The following is a 17,911-nucleotide window of genomic DNA, read 5'->3' on the forward strand; positions in this document are numbered from 1 at the left end:
AGGTTCCACTCAGAACAGGCCTCGCCATGGTCGACCAAAGAAGTTGAGTGGACGTGCTCAGCGTCATATCCAGAGGTTGTCTTTGGGAAATAGATGTATGAGTGCTGCCAGCATTGCTGCAGAGGTTGCAGGGGAGGGGGGGTCAGCCTGTCAGTGCTCAGACCATACGCCGCACACTGCATCAAATTGGTCTGCATGGCTGTCGTCCCAGAAGGAAGCCTCTTCTAAAGATGATGCACAAGAAAGCCCGCAAACAGTTTGCTGAAGGCAAGCAGACTAAGGACATGGATTACTGGAACCATGTCCTGTGGTCTGATGAGACCAAGATAAACTTATTTGGTGCAGATGGTGTCAAGCGTGTGTGGCGGCAACCAGGTGAGGAGTACAAAGACAAGTGTGTCTTGCCTACAGTCAAGCATGGTGGTGGGAGTGTCATGGTCTGGGGCTGCATGAGTGCTGCCAGCACTGGGGAGCTACAGTTCATTGAGGGAACCATGAATGTCAACATGTACTGTGACATACTGAAGCAGAGCATGATCCCCTCCCTTCGGAGACTGGGCCACGGGGCAGTATTCCAACATGATAACGACCCCAAACACACCTCCAAGACGACCACTGCCTTGCTAAGGAAGCTGAGGGTAAAGGTTATGGACTGGCCAAGCATGTCTCCAGATCTAAACCCTATTGAGCATCTGTGGGGCATCCTCAAACGGAAGGTGGAGAAGTGCAAGGTCTCTAACATCCACCAGCTCCGTTATGTCGTCATGGAGGAGTGGAAGAGGACTCCAGTGGCAACCTATGAAGCTCTGGTGAACTCCATGCCCAAGAGGGTTAAGGCAGTGCTGGAAAATGATGGTGGCCACACAAAATATTATATATATATATTTCTTCAGTGTTGTCACATGAAAAGATATACTCAAATATTTACAAAAATGTGAGGGGTGTACTCACTTTTGTGAGATACTGTATATATTGAACTACTGTTGACATTGGTCTCGTCCAATAAAACCACAGGTTTTAGTTTCCGTTGCAGAACGTTTTGCTACGTTGTGCCCTACTGAACATAACTATGATTTATTTGTCACAGTTCCTGTTTGTGCTGGTAAACAGGGTGAAGTCCAATGAAAAATCTCTGAGCTACTTCAGCCTGATGTCACGTGACCTTTGCCGCGTGGGCATTTACGACGGCGTGTCAGACATGAAATGGCTCATGCCCGAGGGAGAGATCTCCACTCACTTATAAGAGGCGATCTCAAGGTTTGAGGTGAAAACAAACCTGAGTTCAAATAGTATTGGTTTTCTTTGAGGGTTGATTGAGCCTGCCTGGAGTGACAAACTCAATTAAGAGCAGCTAAAAAAGTATTTCAAAGAAACAAATTCTATTTGAACACATGTCTATGGAGCAGTATACGTTTAAGTGGCTTTGATAATATATAGAAAGCAGCAGTAAATTATACTGAGTTGCCTCTTTATAATGTCTCTATATTGCTTCTCAAATATTTTTTTCTTAATTTTAGGAGGTGAAGCAGGCAGTAGTACCTGATCCTAAAACTGAGTTGTAAAACAAACAAATAAATGAATGTAAATAATAATTGTGTCTGTTTTGGAGTCAGTATTGATTTCTACCTGAATCGTATGTAGGCTATGTGTGTGCTCTGGTGGGCATGGTGTGTCTATATGTGAGGTCAAGTCTGCCATCGCGAGTTGACAACAGCTCAGTGGCTACTCACCACTGAAATTTTGGATCTGATGGTTACAATCACAACTGACTGACCTCAGTAGACTAATAGGGCCTGGAGGGTCTAACAGAAAGAAGAATTGGAATCTGTCTTCAGAAAAAAATAACAGTTGAGGATTTCAAATATAATCACAAAGAAACAACAAATACAATAGAATATGATGCAGTATATTACAATACAATACATATTTGTGTATTTTCATGCAAATGCTACATTTAAGCGCAGACCTGTGTTCAAAAACATTTGTATTTCAGGATCTTGTAATACACAGCCCCCCCCCAAAAAAAACAACGTATTTTTGTATTTGAATGCTTATTTGTAAAAACCAAATAGTCGGACAAATTGTATTATTTGACAGTATTTTCAAATACTTTGCAGTGGAGTGTATTTGAGTGTGTGAATTTGAGTTTTTCAAACACTTTCCAAGTGTATTTCCAAATACATAAAAGCATTTAACTACTTATCTTTTCAAATAAAAGATCAGAATACTTACTTTGAATGTATGTGAAATTAATTGAAATATTTTAAATAGTATTTGAACCCAGGTCTGATTTAAGTGACATACATTTGTGTTCCAACAGTAGGCCAGCCTATAGCAGTGGAAGAGGGGAGTGAGTGCAGATTTCTAGACATTAAGGGCTGTATAATAAAGTAAAGAAGGATTGGAGCACTTGGGGTGAATATAAAAGAACAGATTGTCTGCCTGCTGTGCTTAAACAAACAGGAGAAGAAAAGGAGATGGGAATTTTCAAGGCACAGACTTGGAATCAAGTATAATTATCAGGGATGGAGTGCAAAGTGGAAACATCAGTCGGAATAGGGAAAACACAATTTGGCATATTTAAGGGGGCTGGAGATATATGCATAGCTATCTAAACAGTTGCATTCCAGTTTATGTGTTTGTGGATGTGTACTACAATCAAAGTTGAGACAACATTGGAAAAAAATGCTTCCACAAAGGAGGGTAGACGGTCAGAGGATGATGAGATGGGTTGTTGTCTTGTGTTTTATTTCATCCACATGAGGGAGACATTTTATGGAGATAGTGGGCACCTTCGAGCCGATCACTATTGTCAAGTCGGTGACAATTGTTGGTCACTGCCTTTCAAAGTGTGTTGCGTTCTGGGAATAAAACATTTCTGACGTGAGTATATATGTGGACTGCATGAACTTTACAAAAATCTCTGCTCTTCACCAACTTCATCCTACAGCCGTCACCTGTCACGTGGAGGCTCCGTCGTGTGGTGGCTAATTTCTGCATTACTAAATGAGGAGAGTTACAAACTTCACACACCAGTCAGACTTATACTTAAAACTACATCTTTAATAATTAAGATGCTTTTGCAAAAGCACTTGACTTTCAATGATGCGCTATCTCTAATGAACCATTGAAAAGTGACTACACAGAAGTACAAAGATCTTTCATAGCCAAGATACAGCCCTCTCAACGTACATGACGAACCACAGATACATAGAATGGGTCACAAGGTTAAGTTTTGTGTGAAAGATATCTATAAAACATAGCAGACAGCAACTGCTGTGTCAACAGTGTTCATTGTATAGACCATTGTCTGGTCCTCCTACCCCAAACTGGAACCATCTCTCCCTGGTACGATATAGAACTGAACCATTAGCTCATCCAATGGCATAAATCAATTGACAACTCTAGATACTCTCATCTCGAGTAAACCCCCTCTTGACTCTACTCCTGGACAAGCTCACTGAGGGGAGTGAGCCTCTAGGTCATACACTATCCCAAGATAAGTGCAACATCAGAGAGGACATACAATGGTCCAGACACTGCCATACACCTTCCCCCAATGCCAAAGGAGGGAGTGACTTGCGCACAGACATTGTGGAGACAAGTAATTGGTTCCCCATTAATCACGCCATCCCTCCACATGGTTTAACAGATGCATTCACATATGACAAGTATCTCACATGAGCATATTATGCAAATAAAACATCTTAATTATCTATGTTACCCAACTAATTCTGATTCATCCGCCATTAGTGTTTTTGATTGACCCATGCAAACAAAAACATGACTGAAACAGGAACCAATTTGCTGCAGTTAATGTGTAGCCTACAGTGCATAAATGAATGACGTGATTGAGGCTCTCTCTCATTTATTGATTGTATAATGTACACACAAATTATTTCAGTTTGTGAGTGGGTGTTGGAGACATGTTTTTTTGACATTATAAAGGAAACCTTTTATAAACAATGACAACACTGCCATGGTGATCTGAGCCTTGCTGTTGGAAAATAACATTAGTATCCGAATTTTGGGTTGTGGCAGATGCACCTTTCCTGACTTTACTTCTTGACTTTGGTCTACAGTCAGTTGCTTTAGCATTACCATTCAAATGAGCCCTACTATATGTTTGTGTCTGAAAAATTAAAGACTCAAATCATCAAAAGCATATGTGTGTGGTGTGTTTGCATAATGTGAGTGTTTAATTGGCGTCTATCTGAATTCAGAATTTGTCCAAGATGATGCGCTATGTACACCTGAAACTTGTTAACCATCTACTCTTCCTATGCTGAATGAAACACACTGTTTAAAAGAAGGCATGTGTAAAATAAATGGTGCCTAACTGCTCATTTAGCCTCTAAACTTCAAATGAACCAAGTGAATTTTGTACAAGCAATAATTTAAACCCGATCAATGAAGTGCCAAGACAAAATGTGTTTCCTACTTGAGAGCAGGGTTGTCAAACTCATTCCATGGAGGGCCTAGTGTCTGTAGGTTTTAGTTTTTTCCCTTTCAATTAAGACCTAGACAACTACTGTAGGTGAGGGGAGTAATTAGTGGCCCTAATTCAGCAATCAAGTACAAGGAAGGAGCGAAAACCCACAGACACTCGGCCCTCCGTGTAATGAGTTTGAAGCGTGCTTTAGAGTAAGGGCTGTCACACCTGTCAGGAACTCAATTAGAGAATCAACCACACCTGAGTACATTTCTGAATTCCAAATCAACCCCTAGCCCCTACACCTACCACTTAGTCACTTATGGGCATTTGAAACGATCAGATAGGTTATAGCAATATGGTAATTGCTTCACTTTGCCTTCTGATAGGCTGGATGCAATTGTGGCCATATTGCTTATACCTATTCAATCATTTCTGATTCACAGGAGTGTTTAGGCCAGGGTGTAGGATTTAGGGGTCAATTTGGAATTAGGAATCAAATGTAGTTCATGGGTTTACAGCTGTCCTTAATTAGCCAATGACATTAGAAGGGTCTGGGGATTTGTTTAAAAGGAGCAACCAAAAGCCTGCCAGATACAGCAAAAGGGTTATTATGCTAGGGCTTATACTGACCATTAGTTCTGATTACTGGGGAGGTTTTGAAGTGCAAAAGTGGACATGATGATTGGAATCGCTTTCAGGTAGGTTTTTAAAAGTATTGATCTAGTTTGTTTCCCTTGTCCTTCAGGTGTTACAGGTAACTATGTTTATAACAGACTTTCTTTTTTTTTAAAGAGTTTCTTGGCTTTGTTGCCTGCTAATTGGAGGGATAACCTGTTCTACATCAAGTGAGTTTCTACACATTAATTTCAAATAACAGTTGCGGTTCCAGTAACTTCAAAGGCTGGCATTATACTTTACTTTTTCTAACCTAGGTGATGGGTATCCTGCACTAGGGTCTGATGCAGCATGGCTCTATGCAGGCTCACTTGGGTCTAAAGGATATGGTAATTACAGCTCTCCAACAGCTCAAATGCAAGCGCAGCTGACCGAAGGGCAACAGAAACATCCGGCTGCCATCCTGCAAAAACAACTGGTCCCCATGCCCCAGGCACCTCAGAAAACGTGGTATCCAGCTCAAATGCCCCAGAAGCAACCAGCTACTGAACTTCAGCATCAGAAGGAACAGGCCTCCATACCCCAGCTACCTCAGCAAGTGTGGTATCCAGTTCAAATTCCCCAGCAGCAAAAGCAACCAGCTACTGGTCCTCAGCAGCAGAAGGAACTGACCACCATGCCCCAGAAGCAACTGGCTCCAATGCCTATACCGCAGAAACAACCAACAGCTATGCCACAGCAAGCATGGTATCCAGCCCCAATGCCGCAGAAGCAACCGGCCGCCATGCCCCAGCAAGTGTGGCATCCAGCTCAAATGCTGCTGAAGCAACTGACTGCCATGCCCCAGCAAGTGTGGTATCCAGCTCAAATGCCCCAGAAGCAATCGACCGCCTTGGCCCAGGAAGTGTGGACTCCAGCTCAATGTACCCAGCAGCAGAAGCAACCGGCTGCTGAAACTCGGCAGAAAATTGAACCGACTGCCATGCCCCAGCCACCTCAGCAAGTGATGCATCCAGCTAAATTTCCCCAGGAGCAGAAGCAACCAGCCCCAATGCCTTTACCGCAGAAGGAACTGACCGCCATACCCCAGCAACCTCAGCAAGTGTGGCATCTGGCGCAGAAGCAACCGGCCCCTATGCCCCAGCAGCCTCACGACGTGTGGTATCCAGCTAAAATGGTCCAGAAGCAACAAGCCTCTGCAACTCGGCGGCAGAAGGAAATGACCGCCATGCCTCAGCAAGAGTGGCATCCAGCTCAAATGCCCCAGAAGCAATCACCCACTGAACCTCGGCAGCAGAAGCAATCGACCACCTTGGCCCAGGAAGTGTGGACTCCAGCTAAATTTCCCCAGAAGCAACCAGCCCCAATGCCTTTACCGCAGAAGGAACTGACCGCCATACCCCAGCAACCTCAGCAAGTGTGGTATTCAGCTCAAATGCCTCAGCAGCAACCGACGGCTGAGCCTCAGCAGCAACCGACGGCTGAGCCTCAGCAGCAACCGACGGCTGAGCCTCAGCAGCAACCGACGGCTGAGCCTCAGCAGCAACCGACGGCTGAGCCTCAGCAGCAACCGACGGCTGAGCCTCAGCAGCAACCGACGGCTGAGCCTCAGCAGCAACCGACGGCTGAGCCTCAGCAGCAACCGACGGCTGAGCCTCAGCAGCAACCGACGGCTGAGCCTCAGCAGCAGAAGCAACAGGCCACTATACCCCAGCAAGTTAGGTATCCAGCTCAAATGCCCCAGAAGCATCTGGCCTCCATGCCTCTGCCGCAGAAGCAACCGACCGCCGTGCCCCAGCAAGGGTGGCATCCAGCTCAAATGCTGCAGACACAACTGACCGCCATGCCCCTGCAAGCATGGTATCCAGCTCAAAAGCCCCAGCTGCAGAAGCAATTAGCCGCTGAACCTCAGCAGCAAATTGAACTGACCGCAATGCCCCAGCCACCTCAGCAAGTGTGGCATCCAGATCAATTTCCCCAGCAGCAAAAGCAACCAGCTACTGAACCTCAGCAGCAGAAGGAACCGGCCGCCGTAACTCAGCAAGTGTTGCATCCAGCTCAAATGCTGCTGAAGCAACTGACTGCCATGCCCCAGCAAGTGTGGTATCCAGCTCAAAAGCCCCAGAATCAACCAGTCCCTATGCGTCAACCGCAGAAGGAACTGACCGCCATTCCACCACAACTGTGGCAATCGGCTCAAATGCCCCAGCAGCATAAGCAACCGGCTGCCACGCTTCAGCAAGTGTGGCAAGCGGCCCCCATGCCCCAGCAGCCTCATGATGTGTGGTATCCAGCTAAAATGGTCCAGAAGCAACAAGCCTCTGCAACTCGGCGGCAGAAGGAAATGACCGCCATGCCTCAGCAAGAGTGGCATCCAGCTCAAATGCCCCAGAAGCAATCACCCACTGAACCTCGGCAGCAGAAGCAATCGACCACCTTGGCCCAGGAAGTGTGGACTCCAGCTAAATTTCCCCAGAAGCAACCAGCCCCAATGCCTTTACCGCAGAAGGAACTGACCGCCATACCCCAGCAACCTCAGCAAGTGTGGTATTCAGCTCAAATGCCTCAGCAGCAACCGACTGCTGAGCCTCAGCAGCAACCGACTGCTGAGCCTCAGCAGCAGAAGCAACAGGCCACTATACCCCAGCAAGTTAGGTATCCAGCTCAAATGCCCCAGAAGCATCTGGCCTCCATGCCTCTGCCGCAGAAGCAACCGACCGCCGTGCCCCAGCAAGGGTGGCATCCAGCTCAAATGCTGCAGACACAACTGACCTCCATGCCCGAGCTAACGTGGTATCGAGCTCAAATGCTCCAGCAGCAGAAACAACTGGCCACCATGCTGCAGAATCAACCAGCCCCAATGCATCTGCCGCAGAAGCAACCGGCCACCATGCCGCCGCAAGTGTTGCATCCAGCTCAAATGCTGCAGAAGCAACATACTGCCATGCCCCAGCAAGCATGGTATCCAGCTCAAAAGCCCCAGCTGCAGAAGCAATCGGCTGCTGAACCTCAGCAGCAAATTGAACTGACCGCAATGCCCCAGCCACCTCAGCAAGTGTGGCATCCAGATCAATTTCCCCCGGAGCAGAAGCAACCAGCCCCTATGCATCTACCGCAGAAGGAACTGACCGCCATACCCCAACTGTGGCAAACAACTCAAATTCCCCAGCAGCATAAGCAACCGGCTGCCATGCTTCAGCAAGTGTGGCATCTGGCGCAGAAGCAACCGGCCCCTATGCCCCAGCAGCCTCACGACGTGTGGTATCCAGCTAAAATGGTCCAGAAGCAACAAGTCGCTGCACTGACCGCCATGCCGCAGGCACATCAGAAAGTGTGGCATCCAGTTCAAATGCCTCAGCAGCAGAAGCAACCAGCTACTGAACCTCAGCAGCAAATTGAACTGACCGCCATGCTTCAGACACATCAGCAAGTGTGGCATCCAGCTCAATTTCCCCAGCAGCAGAAGCAACCGGCCTCCATGCCTCTTCCGCAGGAGAAACCGACCGCCATACCCAAGCAAGTGTGGTATCCAGCTCAAATGTCCCAGCAGCAACTGGCCTCCATGCCTCTACCGCAGAAGCAACTGACCCCCGTGCCTCAGCAATTATGGCATGTAGCTCAAATGCCCCAGAAGCAACTTGCCCCAATGTCTCAGCAGAAGCACTACGAAAGCACTGAAGATGGTGTCTCTGGTAGCTCTCAGGCCAGCATTGTTGAACAGTTGGGTGTCATCCCAATCTATTCCTACAGTTCCAAATCGCACTACGAGAAGGGCAGAACTGTCTTCTCCCAAACCCGCTACACTCCTAGGGAGGCTATGCCTGTTGACAGTGGAAATGCTCCCAAGGACAGTTATGTTGGCATTGGTGCACCAAGCATACATCCACCACTAGTGAAGGATTCTGCAAGGTAATGGTTAACTTTAACCTCTTAACTTTGCTCTGACTTTGAAGTTCTGTGTACTAACCATGTGTTTATCAACAGGGAAATGTAACGGAGTCATCCTCTAGAAGCTCTAATGGTGAGAATTGTTTTTGACATTGGTTACTTAACATTCTGTGTTGCTGACACTGTTTGCATTTCTTTCTGCTTTTGTTTCGACCAGGAAGTTGCTGGTGCTCAAGCGTGATGGAATCAATAAACAATTTTATTTTCAAAAATGTTTTGTCTCTTTGAAATAATGATTCTTGTGTCCATTGCTTGCTAATTGAGAACAGGTGGTCTGTAGTAAAAATGACTGCTGTTAAGTTAATTCTTTGCTTTTCTAATCTTTTCACATTTGCTACTGGTTGTTCAATATAATAGCTTGGGTCTACATCAGAACATCTGTCAAGGGGTGACTTGTCAGACATTCCTCATGTTCATACTTCAGCTGTAGGCATGCATTGGTGAGTAAGCTAATGTATAGGGAATTGTTTTTAGATGGCTCATTTGGCATTAGAATTGAGTGACCTTTTAGTTTTAAACTTGCATTTGGCCTTATACTATAGCCCATATGGCAAAGTCAAATCAGTTTAGGTGTCTGTCCCATATCTAGGTGATGGCTCAAATGTTATTTTGGACACTTCAACCCCAGACTACTTCATTTAATTTGACACAATCTCAATGTGTCTGCAGCCTTTATGCACAACACATTTCTACCGGACCACTGAGGTTGCACCTGCAACAGCCCCTGGCATTAAAAGGTGCACTTGATTTAAGCTCACCCAGTGCAGTGGATAGTTAGATTTCCCTCTATAAAACCATCGGATGGGTCCATGATGTGCAAACCCTCCAGCACACCAGCTGAATGAAGTATAGCGCACCTAATCTCAATTGGGCCAATGGAAGTGAAGTTCAGTGGCTGGCAGGGTCTAGGATTCCTTTATAAGGTGCAGCAACAAAGATGAGCAGCTACAATTAGGAAGATCTCCTTAATGCTTCTGGCTACCATTAGTTTTTCATATTGAGGTGTGGATTTGAAAAAGGGCTGTGACTTTTGAACTACTTGAGGTGAGTTGTATAGCTCTAGTTTGTTTCCCTTTTTGTTCCAGGTTTTACAGGTAGCTGTTAACTGACAAGGATACATTTTTATTATTCCTTGGATTTGTTGCCTGTTAATTGGAGGGATAACCTGCTATGCTCCAGCTAAAGGTGTTTGTGCTACACAAAGTAATTCAGTTAAAATAACACTTTGTATAGTGCCAATAACTTTAATAAATGATGGCATTTTACTATGCAGAAATGTCTTGGCTCCTAGGTAATTATTGATATAAAGACACCAGCTCCTATTCTAAAGCAACAAAAGGGACCAGCTCCTATGCCCCAGCAAGAAGGCCTCCCGAGTGGTGGAGGAACTGCATCGCAGCGCTAGAGGCGTCGCTACAGACCCGGGTTTGTTCAGTGCTGTATCACAAATGGCTGTGATCGGGAGTCCCATAGGGCAGCGCACAATTCGCCCAGCGTCGTCTGGGTTAGGGGAGGGTTTGGCCGGTGGACTTCACAAGTAGGCGGTCACTGTAAATAAGAATTTGTTTTTAACTGACTTGCCTAGCTAAACAAAATAAACTGTCTTGTGTCCCAGCAACAAAAGGAACCGTCTCCCATGCCGCCTCGGCAGAAGCAACCAGCGACAATGTCTCAGCAAGTGTGGCGGCTAGCGCAAATATCTTCGGTGAAGCAACCGGCTGCTGTGCCTCAGCAGCAGAAGCAACCAACTGCCATGCCACAGAATCCTTAGCAAGTGTGGCATCCAGCCCAAATTCACCCAGCAGCAGAAGCAACCGGCCATTCCTCAGCAAGTGTGGCATCCCGCAATGCCGCAGAAGCAACCGACTGCCATGCCTCGGCCAAACCTCAGCAAGTGTGGCATCCAGCTCTGATGCAAAGCAGCCGCCTTAAGCAACCTCAACAAGTGTGGTATAAAGCTCCAATTTCCCCAGCAACTGTGGCATCTGGCTCAAATGCCGCAGCAGCAGAATCAACCGCCCCCCAATCCCCAACAAGTGTGGCATCCAGCTCCAGCAGCAGAAGCAACCGACTGCCGTGCCCCAACAAGTGTGACATCTGGTTTAAATGCCCCAGCAAAAAAAAGCAACCGGCCACTGAGCCTCGGCGGCAGACGCAACCGACCGCCATGCCTTAGCAAGTGTGGCGTCCAGCTTGAATGCAGCAGAAACAACCGACTGCCATGCCTCAGCAGCAGAAGCAAGTGTGGCATCCAGCCCAAATTCCCAAGCAGCAGAATCAACCGGCCCCTATGCCCCAGCAAGTGCGGCATCCAGCTCCGATGCAAAAGCAGCTGGACGCTGATCCTAAGCAGCCTCCGCTAGTGTGGTATCCAGCTCCAATGCCCCAGCAGCAGAAGCAACTGACTGCCATGCCTCAGCAAGTCTGCCATCCAGCCCAAATGCCCCAGAAGCAACTGGCCCCATGTCTCAGCAGAAACACTACGAAAGTACTAAAGATGGTGGTTCTGGTAGCTCTCAGGCCAGCATCGTTGAAAAGTCCCAATCCGTTCCTACAGTTCCTGTTGACTGATTATGCCTGTTGACAGTTGAAATGCTCCCAATGACAGTGATGTTGGCATATTTGAACCAAGCACATACCCGCCACTAGTAAAGGATCCTACAAGGTAACGTACAACTTTAATCTGATCTTAACTTTGCTTTCTGTATTTGAAGTCCTTTTTACTAACCATGTATGTGCCAACAGGAAAATCTAATGGTGGAGTCATCCTTTAGAAGCTGATGGTAAGACTTTTAATGTCAAATTGATTAAATAAGATTCTGTTGCTGACACTGTTTTAATTTCTTTCAGGTTTTAGTCATGCTTTTGTTTTGACCAGGAAGTTGCCGGTACTCTTGCATGATTGAATAAATACAAATGTGTCATTGAAATACTGAGGGTTCTCCTGTGCCCACTGTGCTTGCTGATTTCAAACATATGATGTGGGTTGCCAGTGCAGGTTGTAGTAAAAGGGAATGTGGCTCAGTTTTGAAATATCTGGTGTTTACATTTGCTACTGGTTGTTCAAATTCAAATATTGGTTCTACGTTAGTGTTAAGTGGCGAAATGTCAGACCTTCCTCATGGTCCTATTTTGTGTATGTTGACACCCCTTCAAATTACTGGATTCGGGCTATTTTGGCCTCATCAGCGTATAAAATTGAGCACATAGCCTTGCATGCAGCCTTACTGAAGAGCTCAGTGACTTTCAACGTGGCACAGTCACAGGATGACACTTTTCCAAGTCAGTTTGTCAAATGCTAACCCGGTCAAATAAGTCCTGTTGATGTGACAGGCCACACAAACTCTCAGAACAGTGCTGTAGCGCGTAATCGTCTGTCCTCGGTTACAACACTTGGTGTAAAGCTCGCTGCCATTGGACTCTAGCGCAATGGAAGTGAGTTCTCTGGAGAGACTGATCCCTCCCCCCATCGGGCAGGAAGAATCTGTGTTTTGCGGAAGCCAGGAGAACGCTACGTGCCCGACTGCATAGTGCCAACTAAAGTTTGTTGGAGGAATAATGGTCTGGGGCTGTTTTTGATGGTTTGGGCTAGACCGCTTAGTTCCAGTGAAGGGAAATCTCTAACATTCTAGACAATTCTGTGATTCCAACTGTGGCAACAGTTTGGGGGGAAGGCCCTTTGCTGTTTCAGCATGACAATGCCCCTGTGCACAACGCAAGGTCCATACAGAAACGGTTTGAGATTGGTGTGGAAGAATTTCACGGGCCTGCAAATTGCCTTGACCTCAACCCTATCGAACACCTTTGGGATGAATTGGAACGCCGACTGCGAGCCAGGCCTAATCAATCAACATCAGTTTCTGACCTCATTAATGCTGTTGCGGCTAAATGGAAGGAAGTTCCCGCAGCAATGTTCAAACATCTAGTGGAACGCCTTTCCAGAAGAGTGGAGGCTTTTATAGCTGAAATTGGGGGGAGCAAACTCTATATTAATGCCCATGATTTTGAAATGATATGTTCAACAAGCTGCTGTCCACAAAATTTTGGTCATGTAGTGCACTTTAGATGTCATTATGTAGGCATGCATTGTACACGGTGTTGACAATCCAGACGTATTCTTCAACCGCAGTCTGAGCCTTAGGGAGAGTACTAAGCTAACATAAGGAATTGTTTTAAACGTTCATACCATGATCAATTAGCTGTATACATTTTTGGGACACTTTAGGTATCAACATTTTATCACAATGTTTTGATAAAATATAGAATTTTGCCTTTGCTGCCCACAGAAACACATTGAATAACACCTTTCTATAAATGGCAAAGTTTTGAAGTCTGTCCAATATCTAGGTGATGGCACATATTTAACCCTTTATGTGTGTTGACACAACTACCTCCATACTTCCATTAGTTTGTATGGGTTACGTTCAGATGAGTCTGTGAAACTTGTTGGGGTCGTAGAGCAAAACGGAACCATATTCGTGAGTCTCCCCTTTCCATAGTGGTCATAATAGTTTGTAGGCCAAACCGTTCAGATGCCACAGATGCTTTCGTGAGAAGATGGATTTCTGTTATGTCACATGGTCTGACAAACTCTGCTGTAGCTCAGGTGCACCAGATGCGGAAGGGCGACATGGGCAGGCGGATAAAGTGGATTAAGATGCAGCCCATTCAAAAACCTGATATGTTTAGCTTAAATTTATTGATTTCTTTGTTACCTATACTGATTCACATGAGCGTCAATAGATTTTTAACCTATAGCTCATTCCTCCTGCAAGTCCATTTATCGTACCACAGGGTCTTAAAAAATGGATTCAGCGTACTTGAACTTTACAATGCCTGGAACGGTTTAACCTATCAATTAACAAAGATATTCTTGAACAGACTATAGAATGTCAACAAAGCCTCCTTCACTCATGCTGCCAAACATGCCCTCATAAAACTGACTATCCTACCGATCCTTGACTTCGGTGATGTCATTTACAAAATAGCCTCCAACACTCTACTCAGCAAATTGGATGCAGTCTATCACAGTGCCATCCGTTTTGTCACCAAAGCCCCATATACTACCCACCACTGTGACCTGTGTGCTCTCATTGGCTGGTCCTCGCTACATATTCGTCGCCAAACCCACTGGCTCCAGGTCATCTATAAGTCTTTGCTAGGTATAGCTCCGCCTTGTCTCAACTCACTGGTCACCATAGCAACACCCACCCTTAGCACGCGCTCCAGCAGGTATATTTCACTGGTCATCCCTAAAGCTAACACCTCCTTTGGCCACCTTTCCTTCCAGTTCTCTGCTGCCAATGACTGGAACGAATTGCAAAAATCACTGAAGTTGGAGACTTATATCTCCCTCACTAACTTTAAGCGTCAGCTGTCAGAGCAGCTTACCGATCGCTCCAGCTGTACACAGCCCATCTGTAAATAGCCCATCCAACCAACTACCTACCTCATCCCCATATTTGTTTTTGTTTTTCTGCTCTTTTGCACACAAGTATTTCTACTTGCACATTCTCAACTGCACATATATCACTCCAGTGTAAATTGCTAAATTGTAATTACTTTGCCACTATTGGCCTATTTATTGCCTTACCTCCTTACTTCATTTGCATACACTGTATACAGATTTTTCTATTGTTTTATTGACTGTACGTTTGTTTATCCCATATGTATCTCTGTGTGGTTGTTTTTGTCACACTGCTTTGCTTTATCTTGGCCAGGTCGCAGTTGTAAATGAGAACTTGTTCTCAACTGGCCTAACTGGTTAAATAAAGGTGAAATTAAAAAAATAAGAACAAGTACATTTTTCTAAACCAAGTATTGTTGGTGAAATCATCTAACTACATAGTATGAGAACTCAGACCTTAAATGGATCCATTTAAGTTCCAATGATGAAGCCGGCAAGGCACTAGGAGGGAAGCTTAGCTAGGATACATGGAACTCATTCACAAACATTGACACAAATGAACACATGTGCCTGCTGTAGTCGACTGCCTGTTTGGCCAAATACTCATGACACGGGATGAAATTGTATACGCATTCAATGCTCTGCTTTTATGTAAAAAAATGTAATTCTGTGTTGTTGGACAATCTCTTGTCTACCATGCAGTAGCACTCAAATTTGGACACCCCTACTCATTCAAGAGTTTTCTTTATTTTTACTATTTTCTACATTGTAGAATAATGGTGAAGACATCAGAACTATGAAATAACACATATGTGACCCTATTCAGGGAACTAGGCGTATGTCGCAAGTCACGACTTCACAGGAGAGCCGTTTGAACGTAAAAATCTAAATGCGTTTTTTGGCAGAAATTCTTTCTTGAACATGTGAACTTTCATGTGCCTTAATAACAAACATGTATGCCATCTGTAAATACCAATACAATTGTTAAATTACGAGCCTTGCTGGTTAAGCCACAGTAAAAGTAAGCAAACTTCTCACTAGCCATGATTGTTTGAGATAATGAGTGGGCTGGACATGCCGAGAGAGGAGTTCGGATTGGTCTGCCATATTGAAGTCGTCTGTCTATTTGAGTTCGTCAGTCTGTGTTGGTAATCCTGTCGAACGCTGCTTTTTAAAAAATGTTTTGTATAGTGGAGCTGCATAAGTGTTTCTCTCCGTTTTCTGGAGGATCAAGATTTGAAATCAGTGTAATTAGAGTATGATAGCTAAAGAGATGGAGAAAACACCTGTCTCCGGATAACATCTTCAAACCGTGCAACCGTGGTATGGCATTCCTGACAGGGAGACCGTCCATGATGCATGTTTATAGTCTAGCATTAGCTAGCTACATTTTCAGATATGACACATTTCTAATTTTGACAAAGTGGTTTCATTTCAAGCTAAAGTGTACAGTTAGCTGGCTGGTTCCCTAGCTGACGTTATTATTTGTTTCCCAGAGCCATTTGCTTTTCTAGTTAGAGCCTAATGTTAGCTAGCTAACATTGGACCTGGTTGGTTAGCTCCCAGCACTGTGGCATTGTTACCACTTTGTTCATTGTTGTTTATCTAGCTAACGTTAGCTGGCTAGCTCGTTAGCTAACGTTACGTGACGTGTGTACAACACCCGTTGAATATGGCCGATGTCAGTAAACGTCTGCAAGAAAGCATCATGAAATTGTTTCCAGCAGAATTGGTTAGGCTGTTTTCATGTTATCCAGAGGTAAACAAATCATCGTGAACGATGCTGAATGGGTGTAGACAAAGAAGAGCTCTAAACTACATACCAAAACATTCAAAAGTGATTTTCTCAAAAGTGAGATTAAAAGTTCATCAACTGTCATGATATACACCATTTTGAAGCTCTGAGTCTCTACTTTTAGCAGATGTAAAAAAAAAACACAATTTCACATTTTACTACATAAGATCGAATCCAGGTGGTGAGTCACATATGGAATCATGTAGTAACCAAAACAAGTGTTAAAAAAATCAAAATATATTTTATATTTGAAATTCTTCAAAGTAGCCACCCTTTTCCTTGATGACAGCTTTGCACACTCTTGGCATTCTCTCAACCAGCTTCATGAGGTAGTCACATGGAATGCATTTCAATTAACAGGTGTGCCTTGTAAAAAGTTCATTTGTTGAATTTCTTTCCTTCTCAATGCGTCAGTTGTGTTGTGACAAGGTAGGGGTGGTATATAGAAGATAGCCCTATTTGGTAAAAGACCAAGTCCATATTATAGTGAGAACCATTCAAATAAGCAAAGGGAAACGACAGTCAGGAACATTTCAAGAACTGAAAGTTTCTTCAAGTGCATCAAGAGCTATGATGAAACTGGCTCTCATGAGGACCACCACAGGAAAGGAAGACCCAGAGTTACCTCTGCGGAAGAGGATAAGTTCATGAGAGTTACCAGACTCAAAAGTTGCAGCCCAAATAAGTGCTTCACAGAGGTCAAGTAACAGACAGATCTCAACATCAACTGTTCAGAGGAGACTGCGTGAATCAGGCCTTCATGGTCGAATTGCTGCAAAGAAACCACTACCCAAAGAAACCAATAAGAAGAGACTTGCTTGGGCCAAGAAACACGAGCAATGGACATTAGACCGGTGTAAATCTGTCCTATGGTGTGATGAGTCAAAATTTGAGATTTGTGGTTCCAACCGCCGTGTCTTTGTGAGACGCAGAGTAGGTGAACGGATGATCTCCGCATGTCTGGTAACCACCATGAAGCATGGAGGACGAGGTGTGATGGTGTGGGGCTGCTTTGCTGGTGACACGGTCTGTGATTTATTTAGAATTCAAGGCACGCTGGCTACCACAACATTCTGTAGCTATACGCCATCGCATCTGGTTTGCGCCTAGTGGGACAATCATTTGTTTTTCAATAGGACAATGACCCAACACACCTCCAGGCTGTGTAAGGTCTATTTGACCAAGAAGGAGCGTGATGGAGTGCTGCATCAGATGACCTGGCCTCCACAATCACCCGACCTCAACCCAATTGAGATGGTTTGGCATGAGTTGGACCATAGAGTGAAGGAAAAGCAGCCAACAAGTGCTCAGCAAATGTTGGAACTCCTTCAAGACTGTTGGAAAAGCATTCCAGGTGAAGCTGGTTGAGAGAATGCCAAGACTGTGCAAAGCTGTCATCAAGGCAAAGTGAGGCTACTTTGAAAAATCTAAAATATATTTTTGCATATCACACTTCTACCGGACCACTGAGGTTGCACCTGCAAAAGCCCCTGGCAGGATATTAATTAGCATGAAATAAAAGGTGCACTTGATTAAGCTCACCCAGTGCAATGGGTAGGTAGAGTTCACTCTTTAAAACCATTGGATTTGTCCATGATGCGCAAACCCTCCAGCACACCAGCTGAATGAAATCAAGCGCACCTAATCTCAATTGGGAAATTGGACCAATGGAAATGATGTTCAGTGGCTTGCAGATGTACCTAATTAACCA

At 45.0% G+C, this 17,911-nt stretch overlaps 1 protein-coding gene across 2 annotated transcripts; it reads left to right on the forward strand.

The window, feature by feature from the left end:
* Positions 1–5,029: 5,029 nt before the first annotated feature.
* LOC106588940 (chromatin modification-related protein eaf-1-like) lies at positions 5,030–9,194 on the forward strand. Of its 2 annotated transcripts, none has more exons than XM_045707385.1 (5): positions 5,030–5,133; positions 5,228–5,280; positions 5,368–8,959; positions 9,035–9,071; positions 9,156–9,194. In XM_045707385.1, the coding sequence occupies exons 1-4, from the start codon at positions 5,111–5,113 to the stop codon at positions 9,042–9,044; spliced, it is 3,678 nt and encodes a 1,225-aa protein (XP_045563341.1). In that variant the 5' UTR covers positions 5,030–5,110; the 3' UTR covers positions 9,045–9,071; positions 9,156–9,194. The 2 variants fall into 2 exon arrangements, with proteins under 2 accessions (XP_045563341.1, XP_045563344.1); XM_045707388.1 differs by lacking the exon at positions 9,156–9,194 and having other exon boundaries at positions 5,368–8,373; positions 8,473–8,959; positions 9,035–9,072.
* Positions 9,195–17,911: the final 8,717 nt, after the last annotated feature.

The sequence above is a fragment of the Salmo salar genome, chromosome ssa02 (assembly GCF_905237065.1).
Source record: "Salmo salar chromosome ssa02, Ssal_v3.1, whole genome shotgun sequence".
In the NCBI taxonomy this organism is placed as follows: domain Eukaryota; kingdom Metazoa; phylum Chordata; class Actinopteri; order Salmoniformes; family Salmonidae; genus Salmo; species Salmo salar.